Source organism: Canis lupus, chromosome 24 (genome assembly GCF_048164855.1).
Source record: "Canis lupus baileyi chromosome 24, mCanLup2.hap1, whole genome shotgun sequence".
NCBI classification, from domain to species: Eukaryota; Metazoa; Chordata; class Mammalia; order Carnivora; family Canidae; genus Canis; species Canis lupus.
Window position 1 is genome coordinate 31486482 of NC_132861.1, and position 17534 is coordinate 31504015.

At 39.2% G+C, this 17534-nt stretch overlaps 1 protein-coding gene across 3 annotated transcripts in view; it reads left to right on the forward strand.

The window, feature by feature from the left end:
• Positions 1-1178: 1178 nt before the first annotated feature.
• Positions 1179-17534, forward strand: part of PBK (PDZ binding kinase) — a 32022-nt gene continuing 15666 nt past the window's right edge. Inside the window, exons 1-4 of one of the 3 annotated variants that reach the window (XM_072796169.1) lie at positions 1179-1238; positions 5220-5290; positions 11899-11992; positions 17264-17406. In XM_072796169.1, the coding sequence (XP_072652270.1) occupies positions 5233-5290; positions 11899-11992; positions 17264-17406 (295 nt within the window). In that variant the 5' untranslated portion in view covers positions 1179-1238; positions 5220-5232. Of the gene's footprint in view, positions 1344-2428; positions 2453-5219; positions 5291-11898; positions 11993-17263; positions 17407-17534 lie in introns of those variants that run through there. The other 2 variants (XM_072796168.1, XM_072796170.1) reach the window with 2 other exon arrangements.

Here is a 17534-nt window from a genome sequence, read left to right on the forward strand (position 1 = left end):
CAGGGCATGATCCCGGGATCCAAGATCGAGTCCCACATCGGGCTCCCTGCTTCTCCCTCTGCCTGTGTCTCTGCCGCTCTCTCTGTGTCTCTCATGAATAAATAAATAAACTCTTAAAAAAAAAAGATGTCTAAGCTCAACATGATTTCAAATTCTGATCCTACCATTTATTAACTCTGTGACTTTAGGCAAATGACTTAACCTCTCTGTGCCATACTGTCCTCATTTGAAAAATTGGGTTTATAAACGGACAGTTGCTGGAGGTGGGGTGGGTAAAGGGATGGAGTAACTGGGTGATGGGTATTAAGGAAGGCATTTGATGTGATGAGTACTGGGTGTTATATGCAATGATGAGTCACTACACTCTACCTCTGAAACTAATGATACACTGTTATTTAATTGACTTTAAATTTAAAAAATTGATCTATGATCAAAATAACCTACAAAATAGATATTTTTGGTATTAGGTATTAATATGTATAATATGTATTTTTGGTATTATGTTGTGTGCATGTGCGTTTGCATGTATGTGTGTGTTCTTAGGGCATATCTTCATCCCTCTCCTCCTTCTCCCACCTCCTAGAGTCCAAGCTTCTCCTGAGCGGTAGGTCATTCTATGACTTAATCATCTTTGCACCTCTTGTAGTAACTACTATAGCCCATCCTATGCAGGGGGCATCCAATACACACCTGGCAAATGGTAGGTGCTCTACCAACGATGCTCCAGAAATAGATGAACAAATGTTGGATTGAATGTAGTGATTACAAGAATCAGCAAAATTTCCAAATATCTATTTTTCTTGGTAGCCAAAAAATGATTGTTACTCTAGCCAATGCATGTTTAGAGTGTTTCAAGGCCAAATAAATCTGTAGTACAAATTCATAAAATAGTCACCACACATTTTGAGAAAGGTGTTTTTAATTGGGGAAGAATTCCAGCCTTCAGTACATGGATAAATATTCTTTTTTTTTTTTTTTTTTAACCGAAGCTGTCTATTTTGAAAGGCTGACAGTGGCTATAAAAATCAGTTTATCCTTTCTTGAGCTCCTTTTATTGGTCTTCAAGGCATCCCCGTTTGGTAGTAAGGTGGGATCCTTGAAACAGAAAGAAGCGAGAAGGTGCAGAAACGGCGAATCGGCTTTTTCTGTCCTTCTCGCCACTCCGTAGTTCGCGGCTGCGCAGTAGCGGCGCGCGCCGGTTTTGAAAGTGGGGAGGGTCCGGTCGCAAAGACTGTTACGTGAGTTGGTGGGTTGGTGGGTTGGCGGGTGGCGGTGGGGGGGCCGCTCGGGATCAGATTTCAAGACCGGCTTGGCCGAGACCTCTCCTCCCCGGCGTGGCTCCGGTAAGGGGAGCTTTCAGTGGACCCCTGGCCGCTGGCGGGCCCGGGTTGGGGCCGAGCGACCCCGCCGCCGCGGCCTCTGCGTTGGCTCCGTGACGGCTCCGGGCCCAGAGGGCGAGGTGGCGCCGTTGGGAGTGTGGCGTTCGGCTGGGAGTTACCTCGCAAGAGCGTTTGCGACCCAGCCCGAGGGCGCGTCCGAATCTTAGGGTGGGGGTGGGGGAGGGGCGGGGGGATTTCAGGAAAGAGGTGGAAGGTAGAGGCACAGACTGTCTCTCCTTGGACCCGGGAGCTTACAAAGGACAGGCTGTTAAAGATCCTCCGGTAGCTTCTCCTTTCTCAGCAAGAGCTGAAATCCTTAACTGTGGCCAAAGGTCTGCGAATAAAAGCTAAAGTCTTTATGGCTTCAGGGCTCTACGTGATGTGCCATCCTGCATCCTCAAGCTCTTTGGCTGCTTTTCCTTCTCCCTTGTGCTAGCCCTGCCAGTTTAGCTTTCCCTTGAACGTTTCTGCCTCAGGGCCTTTGCATTTACTACTTAAAAAAAAAAAAGATTTTATTTATTTAAAAGATTTATTTATTTGTTTATTTAAAATATTTATTTATTTATTCATGAGAGACACAGGCAGAGGGAGAAGCAAGCTCCATGCCGGGAGCCCGACGTGGGACTCGATCCCGGGTCTCCAGGGTCACGCCCTGGGCTGCAGGCAGACGCTCCACCGCTGAGCCACCCGGGCGTCCCCTATTTTACTACTTTTGTCCTGCAGACTTCCCCCTAGATATTTTCATGGTCTGGCTCCCTCACTTCCTTCAAATGACATCTCAGGGAGACCTCCCTCGACCAGCCCAACTCAAACTTCAAGCCGTTTCCCAACACCGACTCACTTCATTGGCCTGTTTTTCCCTGTACTGGCGTATACTATTTTATGTATGCATCTTCTTGTTTGTTTAGGTCGTGTGCACTGCTGGGTCTCCCTCCGGTGCCTAGAACAGTGCGTAACACATGGTACACGCTCAGTAAGTGTATGTTGACTTAGTGAATGCAGAGTGGCTTCCCATGGGTAGGTAGAAGTCGTAGAAAGCTCCTCGAGGTGCTCCTTCACTGCTTCCTGTGAGGGTAGGTGAATGAAGATGGAAGAAGGGCAATCAGAACCACATGTGGGGAAGTTATTTCCAAAGTAGAAGTACTCCTTCACCCACTCTGTTAAAGTAGTTTATCATTCCGGAAAGGCCTGAAACTTGTTCCAGAAAAACGTGTTCCTTCATTTTAGTTAAATGTTTCACTTGATCAAATTTGTGTGTCTTTTTCTTCTAAAGATCTTATTTATTCATTCATGAGAGAGAGAGAGAGAGAGAGGCAGGCTCCATTAAGGGAGCCCGGCGTGGGACTCAATCCCTGGTCTCCAGGATCATGCCCTGGGCTGAAGGCGGCGCCAAACAGCTGAGCCACCCAGGCTGCCCAAATTTGTGTATTTTTGCATGACAAAAAGATCTTTGGTGTTCTAAAGACTGGGGATTGTAGCTACATCAAAAAAACAAACTTTTTGTCGATAGACAATTAAAGCTGGGCCTTTGAGGCAATTTTTCTTGGCAGAGTTTTTAAAAATGCTATTTATTGAGAGCGCTATACAAAATTTAAGCATATATTCTCTCTGCCTGCCAATTTTTATTTTTAAAAATTCCACTGTAGTTAGCATACAGTGTTATATTTATTTCAGGTGTACAGTATAGTGATTCAACACTTCTGTATATTCCTCAGTGCTCAACATGATAAGTGTACTCTTAATCCCCTTAACCTATTTCACCCATTTTAACAACCCTCGTCCTCTCTGGTAACCATCAATTAGTTCTCCGTAGTTAAGAGTCTATTTTTCAATGTCTTTGTTTCATCCCCACTTTGTTTCTTAAATTCCACACATGAATGAAATCATATGGTATTTGTCTTTCTCTGACTATTTCACTTAGCATTATACTCTCTAGATCCACCTGTGTTGCAAATGGCAAGATTTCATTCTTGTTGATGGATGAATAATCTACTGTATGTATGTCCACATCCTCTTTATCCATCCGTTGATGGACGTGGGCTGCTTTCATAATTTGGTTATTGTACTTTGCTGCAGTAAACATCAGGGTGCTTGTATCCCTTTGAATTAGTATTTTTGTATTCTTTGGGCAAATACCAGGTAGTGAGATTACTGGATCATAGGGTAGTTCTGTTTTCAATTTTTTGAGGAACCTCCATACTGTCTTCCACCGTGGCTGCACCAATTTGCATTCCCTCAACAGTGCATGAGAGTTCCTTTTTCTTCACTTCTTTACCAACACTTGCTGTTTCTTGTGGTTTTGTTTTTAGCCATTCTGACAGGTGTGAGGTGATGTCTCCTTGTGGTTTTAATTTGCATTTCCCTGATGGGGTGATGTGGAGCATCTTTTCATGTGCCTGTTGGCCATCTGTATGTCTTCCTTGGAAAAATGTTGATGTCTTCTACCCATTTTTAATTGGATTGTGTGTGTGTGTGTGTGTGTGTGTGTGTGTGTGTGTGGTATAAGTTCTTTATATATTTTGGATGCAAACACTCTGTCAGCTTCCCATTTTTTTAATAGACCAGTCTTCCAGACATGTAGTAACAGTTTGCTTTACAGTAAATTTAATAGGAAACCAAACTATTTTTAAAAAAGAAAAAGTAATATATAAAATTTTTATTAAGGGCAGCCCGGGTGGCTCAGTGGTTTAGCGCCACCTTCGGCCCAGGGTGTGATCCTGGAGACCCGGGATCCAGTCCCACGTCGGGCTCCCTGCATGGAGCCTGCTTCTCCCTCTGCCTGTGTCTCTGCCTCTCTCTCTCTCTCTCTCTCTCTAGCTCTGTGTCTCTCATGAATAAGATCTTTAAAAAAATTTTTTTTTAAATAAAATAAAATAAAACTTTTATTAAAAAGGATTATTTAACAGTTATGTTACAGAAGAAATAAAGAGCTTGAATAACTTGCTTGTATATGCAGTATGTAAATTTTCTGTTCCTAAACAATTTTTACATAACTTACTGAGATACAACTCACATATTATAAAATTCACTCTGATAGTAAGTATATAATGTAGTGACTTTAGGGGTAGTCAGAGGTGAATATATCAAATCACTACCCAATTTTAGAACATTTTTATCATCACAAGAAACCCCACTCCCACTAGGAATCACTCTATGTTCTCCCTTCTCCCCAGTCCCTGGCAACTGATAATCTATTTTTTGTCTATGGATTTGCTTATTCTGAACATTTTCCGTAAATGGAGTCATATATGTGTCCTCTTGCTTCTGCCTTCTTTCACTTAGCATGTTTTTAAGGTTCATTCATGTTGTAGTATATATCAGGACTCCTTCTTATGACTGAATAATCTGTTGTATGTATTGTATACCATATTTTGTTTATTCATTATCTGATGAATACTTGTTTCCTCTTTTTGGCTATTCTGAGTAAATACTGCTTGCATAGACAGTTTCTTTAAAGGGTATAAAAGACCTGTTAACAAAGACCCCTGGGAAATGTGAGAAGGAAACTTATCTTTACCTTTTGTACTAGGTGATTTTTTTTTTTTAACCAATTGCTTTTATTACTTTTTTTTCTCCAAGTGTGTGTATTACTTTTTAATACAAACAAATAAACAAAAACCTAATCACTGGTAGTAGGACATTGGGTAAGTAGTTATACTTCTCTAGGTTTCAGTTTTCTCGTTGTAAGTAAAATTAGGCCAAATCTTTATCATGGTCTTTTTCTGTTCTCAAATTTTATGTTTATATGAGAAAAGGAGTTATGGGATTTTTTTTCTTCATGAATTAGAGTTGTATTCTGTATAACTGCAGTGTAACTTTGAATTTCTTTTCATCACCTAGAGTGTTTATTACAATGGAAGAAATCAATAATTTCAAGACACCAAGCAAATTATCAGAAAAAAAGAAATCTGGTAAGATATAAAATCTTTTTTCATTGTTACCGCTTTTAGAAATGTTTTAGCATTATTAGAGTTTGATCCTTTAATTATTACTTATACATAATTTCAGCATAAGTCCTCTTTGTAATGTTGATTTTAACAATTAAGAGTTATTTTATAGGCCAGGGTTTGGCCATCTTTTGGCAAATCTTACTGACATTCTAACAGATTTGGAGATTCTCCCTAGTAAAGAATCAGTTTGACCCATGAACTACTTTACCTTTCCCCTTTCCATACATTCACTGCTCTTGTGAGAGAAAGATATTTTTCCAAGGCAAATCAATGAATAAAATATAATCTTTTCAACAAAAACATTTGGATATTCATATGCAAATTTCTCTCCGAAATCACTTACATCACTTACAAAAATGATTAAAATTATAAAATTTCTGGAAGATAATAGAGGAGAAAATTTAATCTTGTTTATTTCTAGTATATAGATTTTCATATATTCACCTTGTATCCTGCAACCATGCTACAGTCACTTATTCTATTAGCTTTTTATGGGTTCCTTAGGCTATTATATACATAGTTGGTACTATTATAGATGGATATATGAAGACAGTGTTACTTTTTTTTTTACCCATCTGTATTAGTTTATTTCTTTTTCCTTTCCTTATGTCACTGACTCTAGTATATTTTTGAATAGAAGAGATATTGAGATGCCTGGGTAGCTCAGCAGTTGAGCGCCTGCCTCCAGCATAGGGCATGTTCCTGGGGTCCAGGATGGAGTCCCGCATCGGGCTTCTTGCAGGGAGCCTGCTTCTGCCTCTGCCTATATCTCTGCCTTTCTCTCTCTCTCTCTCTCTCTCTGTCTCTCATGGATAAATAAAATCTTAAAAATGAATAGAAGAGATGTGGGTGGACATACTTGCCTTGTTCCCAGTGAAGTTTTATGTTAGATGTAGGTTTTTCACAGTTATTCTTTATAAGGGTGAGGGATTTCCTTTTATTATCCTTCATTATTATGAATGGATATTGAACTTTGTCAAGAGCTTTTTCAGAATCTATTGAGATAGTTTGCTTTTTTAGTCTTTAAATATGGTAAATTATGTTAATTTTCAAATGTTAAACCAACCTTTCATTCCTGGGGGAAAGCCAGTTTGGTCATAATGTACTTTATATGTTGCTTAATTCAGTTTGCTAATATTTTCTGTGTTCATAAGGGATATTGGACTGTAGTTGTCTCTTTTTTTGGAATATCTTTCTTTCTTTTTTTTTTAAAAAAAGATGTTTTTATTTTATTTATTCATGAGAGATACAGAGCAAGAGAGAGGGGCAGAGACACACAGGCAGAGGGAGAAGCAGGCTCCATGCAGGGAGCCCGATGCTGGACTTGATCCCAGATCTCCAGGATCACGCCGTGCGCTGCAGGCGGCACTAAACCGCTGCACCACTGGGGCTGTCCCTGGAATATCTTTCTTGTTTTGATATAAGCTTATTCTATATTTTTAAAGTAATATGGGGAGGGTTTCCTTCTTTTTCCTTGAAAAGTATATGTAGAATTGATAGGGGTTTTTTTTTTCCTTAACTGATTTTTCTTCCTTTACTGAAAAGTATATATAGAATTGATAGGGTTTTTTTTTTTTTCCTTAACTAATTTTTCTTCCTTTGATGATAGTAAAGCCGTGCAGGATGAAATTTTCTTAGGAGGAAGATTTTAACTGTGACTTCACAGATAATAGATACAGGGCTCTTCAGATGATCTATTTCATCTTGTGTAAACTTTGTTAGTGTTTTCCAAGGAAGTTTTTCACTTTCAAGTTGTCAAATATACTGGCAAAATGTTATCCATGATATGCTCATATTTCTTAGTAACTTTCTAATGTCAGTAGGATCTGTGGTGATACCTCCTTATTCATGTCTGATACTGGTATTTACATTTCTTGACTTAAGGCTTATTTATTTTGGTGAGTGTTTCAGGTACTTGGAAAGATCATACTTCCTGCTGTTCTGGGGTACAGTGGTTGATGAATATCATTTAGGTCAAGCTGGCTGACTTACGTTGTTTTGTTCTGGTCTTCTATATCTCTACTAATTTTAATTACTCTGTTATTGAGAGGGGTGTCTCCAACTACAATTGTGGGTTTATCTACTTTTCCCTTTGAGTTCTGCAGTGACTGCTATATGTGTTTTAGAGCTTTTACTAGATACCTACATTTAGGATGATTATTTCTTTGATGACTTCTTACCCCTTTTACTATTATGAAATGTCTTTCCTTATCCAGTGTTGTGCTGTCTGTTTAAAGTTCACTTTATGTGATATTAATAGAACCAGTCCAGTTTTATTTTGATTGCTGTTTGAATAGGATGTTTTCCAACTTTTTACTTTTAACTCCTGTGTTTTTATATTTAAAGTGAGTTTATTATAGGCACCATGTAGTTATGTCTTATTTTGTTTTTATCCATTCTGATAATTTCTGCCTTTAATTGGACTGTTTAGTCATTAGCCACATGTGGTGATTTAAATTTAGGTTCAAATGAATTAAAATTAAATAAAATTACAAATTTAGTTCCTCAGTTGTACTAGCTACTTTTCAAGTGCTCAATAACCACATGTGACTAGTGGTTGCCATACTGGACAACACAGATATATAACATTTCCATCATGACAGAAAGTTCTATTGGACAACATTGTTTAGACTACCTTTAATGTAATTCTCTGTGGTTGGATCAAACTCATATTTTGCTATTGTCCCAAAGCTTCCTGATTATTTCTTTGTATTTTTTTAAATCTTTTTTTCTGTGCTTCATTTTTGGTGGTTTTTGTTGCTTTGTCTTAAAATTCAGTTACCTTCTTCCCTAGATGCTTCTCTAACAGCATCTTTAGATGCTCTTATTCTTATCTGTTTGTTGTATTATTTTTACTCCTTGAAGTTCCATTAGGTTTTTTTTTTTTAACATTTTTTTTTCACTTATGCTCACATTTTCCATTACATTATTGAGCACATTTTTAAGATTTCTGATTTAAGGTTCTTACCTCTTAACTCTATATCACTGTCATTTTATGGTACCTTTCTTTTGGTTTATTTTTCTCCTGGTATGGATTGTATTTCTTCTTTCATGCCTGGTAATTTCTTTAAGTGGCTGCTGCATGTTTTACATTGTGGAGTGCTAGATTTATTCCATGGAGGGGGTGTGTGGTTTTGTTATGGTCCACTTAAGTTACCTGCACATTAGCTTGTTTCTTTTGAGGTGTGGTTTTAAGCTTTACTGTAAACATTTTTCTTGGGCAAAAATACAGTGGTACTGTTAAATTGTGATCATTTAGAGGACTTTACTCCTTACCTGTGTGTTACAGAGTTACCACACTCTGGCTGATGGTAATTGAACTATTCCTAGAGTGTGCTCTGCCAACAGTTGTTTAGTCTACTACTTGGGTTTGGTATTTTCGCTTACTTTGGGGAGTTCCATCCATTGTATGTGCAGATAACCAAACACTCCAAGGAAAACCTCTTTTCAGGTCTCTGGAGCCATCCTTCCAAATGGCTCCCTGTAGTTCTCTCCCTGTAATTCTAGATGCTTAGATCTCCTTGACCTCTGATCTCTTTCTCCTGAATTCAGCAAGACTTCTGGGCTATGTTTCTGTGTGCTGGAGCCCAGAAATTGCCTTCAGGCAGTAAGTAAGGGCAATGATAGGGCTCACATCATTTGTTTCTCTTCTCTCAGAGTTCACAGCCCTGCTCTGCCTGTTGTCAGATGTCTGAAAACTTATATTTTGTCAAGTGTTTTAGTTATTCCTGGCGAGAAGGCAGTTTAATTGTTTTTGAACAAAAGTTAAAACTGTATGTCATCTTTTTTAATGACTACATAATGCTTTGTAATATAATTATGACCCTAATGATGATTACTTAGGTTTTTGTTTGTTTTTTTGCCGTCACAAAATCACTCCTTCCATTTTGAATGAGAGCCTTGCTGGATAAAGTATTCTTGGTTGCATGTTCTTCTCATTTAGGACCCTGAATATATCCTGCCAGCCCTTTCTGGCCTGCCAGGTCTCTGTGGAGAGGTCTGCTGTTACCCTAATACTCCTCCCCATAAAAGTCAGGGATTTCTTGTCTCTTGCTGCTTTAAGGATCTTCTCCTTATCTTTGGAATTTGCAAGCTTCACAATTAAATGTCGAGGTGTTGAACGGTTTTTATTGATTTTAGGGGGGGATCTCTCTATTTCCTGGATCTGAATGCCTGTTTCCCTTCCCAGATTAGGAAAGTTTTCAGCTAGAATTTGTTCAAATACATATTCTGGCCCTCTGTCCCTTTCGGCGCCCTCGGGAACCCCAATTAAACGTAGGTTTTTCTTCCTCAGGCTGTCGTTTATTTCCCTTAATCTATCTTCATGGTCTTTTAATTGTTTGTCTCTTTTTTCCTCAGTTTCCCTCTTTGCTATCAACTTGTCTTCTAGGTCACTCACTCGTTCTTCCACCTCGTTAACCCTCGTCGTTAGGACTTCTAGTTTGGATTGCATCTCATTCAATTGATTTTTAATTTCTGCCTGATTAGCTCTAAATTCTGCAGTCATGAAGTCTCTTGAGTCCTTTATACTTTTTTCTAGAGCCACCAGTAGCTGTATAATAGTGCTTCTGAATTGGCTTTCTGACATTGAATTGTAATCCAGATTTTGTAACTCTGTGGGAGAGAGGACTGTTTCTGATTCTTTCTTTTGAGGTGAGGTTTTCCTTCTAGTCATTTTGCTCAGTGCAGAGTGGCCAAAAGCAAGTTGTATTGGGAAAAAGAGAAAAAGAGAGGAGAGAAAGAAGGAAAGAAAAGAGAAAGAGAAAAAAAAAGGGAAGAAAAAGAAAAAAAAACGAAAAAAAAAAAAAAAGAAGAAAAAGAGAAAGAAAAAGGAGGAAAAAAGAGGGTGGGGGAAGGAAACAAATCAAAAAGCAAAACAAATCAAAAAGCAAAACAAAACAAAAACAAAAACAAAAACAAACAAACAAAAAAAGAACCACCGGGGAGTATCTTCTGATTCTGTGTACTTTAAGTCCCTTGGCTTCTCCTGGAGGTTGTCAGTCTAGCTGGTGTTCTGGGGGAGGGGCCTGTTGTGCTGATTTTCAGGTGTTAGCAGTTGGGGGAGCTGCTGTGCCCCTGCCTGGTGCAGGGCTCGGTGGGGGTTGTTTACCCCGTGAGGCCGCAGGAGGAACAGCCCCAGTGGCGGGGCAGCTCTGGAAACCTGGATTCAGCTCCGGCAGGAACTCCGTCTGCAGGGCCTGGAGGCTCCGGGCGGGGCCGCTGATCTGCTCAGCTGGGGCAGGAGCGTCCTCGCTGTCCTGGGCCCTCCCGGCCTCTGCCTGTCCCTGGGGAGGCGGGATCCTGGGCTGTGTCCCGGCGCCCTGTGCTCCGGAGCCTGCGCTGTTGGATTCGCGCTCCCGGGCCGCGCAGCCCCCTCCGCGGAGCCGCCGCCCGAGCCCCTTCAGCTGCTCCGGGTCCCGCCGGGTCCCGCCGTGCGCGCTGCAGCCCTTAGGGAGCTCGGCGCACTCTCCTGGGCGCGCAGTTGCTGTTACTGTCCCCGGGAGCCCGAGGGCATCCCCGCCCTCCTGGGTCCTGCTCCACCTCCCCGCGAGCCCCTCTCCGCCCGGGAAGGTCGGTGCAGCTCCTGCTCCTCCGGGACGGGGCTCTCCTGTCCTGGGGACACTCGCTCCGGCCTCAGCCCGGCTCCTCGCGGGCCCCTCCCCCTTGGAGGCCTTTGTTTCTTTACTTCTTTTTCCCCGTCTTCCTACCTTGATAGATGCGCGAACTCTTCTCACTGTAGCATTCCAGCTGGTCTCTCTTTAAATCTCAGGCCGAATTCATAGATTTTCAGGATAATTTGAAGGTTTTCTAGGTAGTTTGGTGGAGACAGGTGATTTGGAGACCCTACTCTTCCGCCATCTTGCTCCTCCCGCCGTCACAAAATCAAATCCCAATATTGAAATGTGTGTGCATACGTGTGTGTGTGTGTGTGTGTGTGTGTGTGTGTAATGCCTTTGGGCACATGCAATAGTGCACAATTTTGCAAACAGCATATAGTAAATAGTTTAGGCTTTGTGGGCCACATAGGGACTCTGTTGCATATTCTTCTTTATTTTTTAACAACACTTTTATAATCTAAGAACAATCTTAGCTTGTGAGCCAAAAAAAAAATAATCAGCTGTTTGCAGATCCTTGCTTCTGGGTTACTGTGAGATAGGGCTCCAAAAGTAGACTTGGTCAAAGGGTATCCATTTAAAATTAGTGTAGATAGTATCAAATTGCTCTACAGAAGACTATGCCAATTAATACTCCTATGTTGAAAAAACTAGGATGCTCTTGTTAGAGGTCTTTTTATTTTTTTTAATTAAATTTTTTAAAAAGATTTTATTTATTCATGAGAGACACACACACACACACACACACAGAGGGAGAGAGAGAGAGAGGCAGAGACACAGGCAGAGGGAGAAGCAGGCTCCATGCCGGGAGCCTGACATGGGATTCTATCATGGGTCTCCAGGATCACGCCGTGGGCTGAAGGTGGTGCTAAACCATTGAGCCACCAGGGCTGCCCTAGAGGTCTTTTTAAATACTAATTTTATATTTTTTTTATTTCTCTTTCTGACGTTTAGCATTATGTTCAACTCCATGTATAAATATTCCTGCCTCTCCATTTATGCAGAAGCTTGGCTTTGGTACTGGGGTAAATGTGTACCTTATGAAAAGGTGAGTATAACATTCCAGATTAACTTTTTCACATGAAACCATAGTTGCTCTGTACTTGAAGACAATAAAGAATATGAAAATTCAAATATTTTAGATTTGAGGTATGTTCCTGATCTTGTCTGACGGCTACATTCTGGTCCTAGAACCTTTTATTACTTTGCCAGAGTTTTGCCTGGTAATACTTTTCTCCTACCCTCCTACTGATAGATTATTAAAGGAGAAGGAACTTACCTTACGATTTTTCCTTGGCTTTCCTTGGTGTGGGAAGAGAAAGAGACAGAGGGAAGGTGTTTCCTGTGTGGTAACAATGCAGGAGTCTTAATAGGAAAACCTCAGAGTCGACTCCGATGTTGGGGATGTCAGTGACTGCTAACCTCTTTTATCTGGAGAGTAGCCTTCTTAGCATTCTCTCATTTAAAGACGTGAAATTTTTTATTTCTTATGTCACACTATTAAGTAAGAAGGGCATATATATGATTTTAAAGTAGGAAAATTATGTTAAAGAAAAATAAATTCTAAGTGTCAACAGACATTTTTTAAAAAGTTTTTTCTTTTACTCATTACTTTGTACCTGGTTTCATGGTTATAAAGTGGGCAAACAACTTAGGTCAACATATATTCCTTAATGTGTTCTTGGAATCATCCTACTAGCATATTGTTAGCTTCATCTAAGTTTTTGTTGTTTCCAAATAGAAATGCTTTCTTCAATAAAAAGCTAATGAATTGAGAATAGCATAGAATTATATGTGTGTGGCTATTGAATAAGTTTTGTAGTTTAAACACCGCCTTTGTATGTTTCTGTGCTATTTGTTTTGTAGACATTCATTTTTTAGTGTCTAAAAACAAGTTTTTGAAAGAAAAGGTTCTCACAGGTTCATTGTCTAGTCTCATTTTTTTTCCTCGTTTTGAAAAAATGTTCTTAATGTATTATGTTGCCAACAAAGTTCTATTGTATGTAAGACTTAATTAGAAAGCTTCATGTTGTTGATACTGAAAAATGGTAGTCACTGACTGACCTCACCACTGCTCCTGATGTGGACTTTCAACCTGGGGTTTTCTTTTACTGGTAACCTAGAGATGTCTCTCACTTCTCTGGTGAATTGGATCCTCTGTTTTTCTGTATCTTTTATCTAACTATTTCTTGGTTTACATCTCATTTTGACTGAGGGCATATAGTAGCCCCCCCATTGAAAAGATGCACAGGAAATAACATTTTTGAGAATCTGCATTTATGAAAATGTTTTCATTTTACTCTCATACTTGAATGGCCTTTTTGTTTTACTGAGTCGGAATTTTTGTTTGGAAATAATTTTCCTCCAGAATTTTGAGGTCATTGTTCCATTGTTTATTAGCCTGTGGTGTTGCTATTGAGATTTCTGAAGCCTTTCTGATTGCTCCTGCTTTTTATATAATCTGTTTTAGGTTATCTGTCCCTCCCACTGTGCTGGAACCTTTTATGATCTTCTGTTTGTCACCAGTATTCTGAAATTTCACAATGACATACATGGGTGTGAGCCTTTTGGAATCTGAAAATTCCTACTCTTAAATTTTGGGAAATTCTTTTTTAAATTACTTTGTTGATAATTTTCACCCCCATTATGCTCTTCTCTCTCTAGAGTTCCTATTATTACTTTTTTTTTTGGCCTGGTTTTCTTTTTGCTCTGTTTTCTGGGACATTTCTCCAACTTTATCTTCTGATAACTTATATTTTTTTCATTTTTGTCGGTCTTGTTTTTAATTAACTATCTGAAAGTTTTCCATTTTCACATGGCACCCTAAGTTTATTTAAGGTGCTATCAGTGCTCTGTATCCCGATCTGGATGTTAGTAACACAGGAATATACACATGTGAAAACACATTCAGCATTTAGTATGCATATGGTCATGAATTACTCTTCCCTGTGTGCTTCATGGGTTCTCAGCTATGCCAGTAAAGCTAAAGCTAAAGACCCTCTGCTTTAACCCCTTCCAAAGCTAGTCTCCAGTCTTCAGAAGGGGAATAGGAGGTAGACAGGCGCTAGAGATGCAGAATCAGGGAGAGTGTCTAGGAGTTCACCTGCTTTTTTAAGTGACTTTCAAGAAGTTCACTAGGTCTGTTAAGTCTGTTACTTTCATCTGCTTTCCAAGCTTCCAAAAGTGTTTTGTTTCCTTTTCATTATTTACATCCTTTTCATTGGGTATAGGTCTTAAAATACCCACTTGCTTTTATTTCAGTGGGGGCTTGGGAGAGATCAAAATTAATGTGTATGTTCGAGGTATTCTAATCTAGAAGTCTATTTTTTATGTTAAATTTGTGTTCCTAGATTCACTTAGTTGTGATACACTATTATTTTCTAATAAAACCGATGAATTCATTTTGCTATTTAGGATTTTTACATCTATGATTTAAGTGAAATTAGCTTGTGATTTTCCTTTTTCTGCTGTCCCTATTTGATTTGTCTATTAAGGTTATATTAGACCTCTACCCCATTTTCTTTCTATTCCCTAGAATAGTTTGTGTAAGATGGAATGATATATTCCTTGAAAGTTCAGTAAACTCACCTATAAAATCATTTGGGCTTTGTGTTTCTTATGGAATGTCTTAAACTCTTGATTACATTTTCTCCATTTTCTCTTTTGTCAGTTTTCTTAGATTTTTCTAAGAATTTGTCTATTTTGTCCTTTAAATATATTAGGGTAAAAGTAGTAGTATTTATTCACTTAAATTTTTTTTCTCTCTGATGAATCTGTGATTGTCTCTATTTTTGTTGGCAATATTTTTTTTCCTTGTGCAATCTCATTAAAAATCTGCCTGTTTTGTCTTTTCAATGAACAAACTTTTAGCTTGGCAAAATATTTTATTAAGATTTTATAAATATGTTCTTGGGATGCCTGGGTGGCTCAGCAGTTGAGCGTCTGCCTTTGGTTCAGGGCATGATTCCAGAGTTCCGGGATCGAGTCCCACATCAGGCTTCCTACATGGAGCCTACTTCTCCCTCTGCCTGTGTCTCTGCCTCTCTCTCTCTCTCTGTGTCTGTCATGAATAAATAAAGAAAATCTTAAAAAAGAAAAAAAGATTTTATAAATATGTTCTTGGCATTCTGTAGATTGAGATATGTTATGGGAAAGGTGAAGGTGGATATGTTTACTGAATTCTCAATACTTGGGAGCTGAGGGGTACCCTTTGGAACTTGAAAAATAAATTTTTCATAATACAATGACATGGAAGAGGTCATCCCCAAATGCTGTTGTTACCTAAAACTGGAGGTTTAAGAATAATTTGGCCCAGCGGTTTAGTGCTGCCGTCAGCCCAGGGCGTGATCCTAGGAACCTGGGATCTAGTCCCACATCGAGCTCCCTTCATGGAGCCTGCTTCTCCCTCTGCCTGTGTCTCTGCCTGCCTCTCTTTCTCTGTGTGCCTCATGAGTAAATAAATCTTTAAAAATAAAAAAAATTTGGATAAACTTATTTGTGATAGATGTATGTGAATTAAGAAATCTAGTGATCCTTTGAGCGCATGTTTTTTGATTTAAAAAAAAAAAGGGTCCTGCCATCATAGAGCCAATATTCATGAGTTAGTGCACAACCAAGTGGATTCTCAGTTCAGTCTATTGTTTTATCTTATGGTAAAACTTTTATCTCTGTCAAGATTCTTTCATTACCTCTGTGCCCATATGGTGCATATATTTTGTCCTTAATTTGCTGTACGGATGAATAACTATCTACCTTATCATGTAAACTTCTCCTTGACTTTGTTTTACCTGTTTCTTTAGATCTCAAAATGTTTATACCTTAAATACTCTTTTTTTTTTTTTTTAAAGATTTATTTATTTATTCATGAGAGAGACAGATTGAGAGAGAGGCAGAGACATAGGCTGAGGGAGAAGCAGGCTCCTCAGAGGGAGCCAGATCAGGACTCAATCCTGGATCCTGGGATCACAACCTGGGCCAAAGGCAGGCGCACAACTGCTGAGCCACCCAGGTGTCCCTATACCTTAAATAGTTTTAAAATGTCTGATTCTTCCTGAAAAATAGATGGTTTACATTTTTTTCTCATTTCTGTTTATTATCTCTTTTTTTCTTTTAAGATTTTTATTGGGCAGCCCGGTTGGCTCCGCGGTTTAGCACTGCCTTCAGCCCAGGGCATGGTCCTGGAGACCCAGGATCGAGTCCCACGTCGGGCTCCCTGCATGGAGCCTGCTTCTCCCTCTGCCTGTGGCTCTGCCTTTCTCTGCCTGTGGCTCTGCCTCTCTGTCTCTCTCTGTTCCTCTCATAAATAAATAAAATCTTTTTTTTTTTAAGATTTTATTTATTTATTCGTGAGAGATACAGAGAACGGCAGAGCCACAGGCAGAGGGAGAAGCAGGCTCCATGAAGGGAGCCCGACGTGGGACTCGATCCTGGGTCTCCAGGACCATGCCCTGGGCCGAAGGCAGGCGCTCAACCTCTGAGCCTCCCAGGCATCCTTCTATGTTTATTATCTTCTTAAATGTATGTCTTTGAGCATATGGTGAAGGGTATAGGATGGATTGGTTACTGTAGAGGCACAATATTTATTGGCAAAGAAGAATCTGTCATTCTTTGCACAACCATATATGGGCCAAATGTTTTTTGTACATCTTTTCTTTAAATTCAACTTTTTGGATATAAACACTTATTACTTAGCATTCTGTAACTTACCTCTGGTACATACAGTTAAATGTTTGATAGGGAGTTGGTAGTCTGACATGCTGAAATGGGAAAAATTAGAGAACAGCATAGTAATTATGAAGTTTGAAATTTATAATGTTTCATCTTTTTCCTTTTAGTTGTCTCTTTTTAACCCCTCCCTTTCAGCAATAGATACCAGACTTCTCTTGGAATTAATAGATATATCAGCTATATATCTGTCTTCCAATTAAAAGGATGTGGAGCAGAGGTGTTGATAGTTGAAAATATTTTTTAAACTGTTTAAAAATTTATTTATTTATTTTAGAGAGAGAGAGAGAGTGCTCATGGTGGGGAGGGGGCAGGTGAGGAGGGGCAGAGGCAGAGGGAGAGGGAGTCCTGAGCAGACACTGTGCTGACCTTGAGACCATGACCTAAGCTGACATCAAGAGTCAGATGCTTAAATGACCGACCTATTCAGGTGCCCCAGTAGTTGAAAATATTTAAAGAAAAAAAAATTTTTTTTAAAGAAAAATTTTTAAACAAAGTATTATTGAGCCCTTTTTAAAATTTGAAAGTTGTTAGTCATTTGAAATGCATTATGGTTATTATTCTTTCTATACATTTTTTTGATTATTTTTTTAAGATCTCCAAGAGGCTTGTCTCATTCTCCTTGGGCTGTGAAAAAGATTAACCCTAAATGTAATGATCATTACCAAAGTATGTATCAAAAGAGATTAATAGATGAAGCTAAGATTTTGAAAAACCTCCATCACCCAAACATTGTAGGTAAGTTTAAATTTATCTTACAACAGTATGTATGTTTATTCAGAAACAGTTTATAAAATCTCTTGACCAGTTGCACTAATAAAAATGAAGGCAGTAGTGGAGTTTGGCAAGAATCAGATTATTGTGAA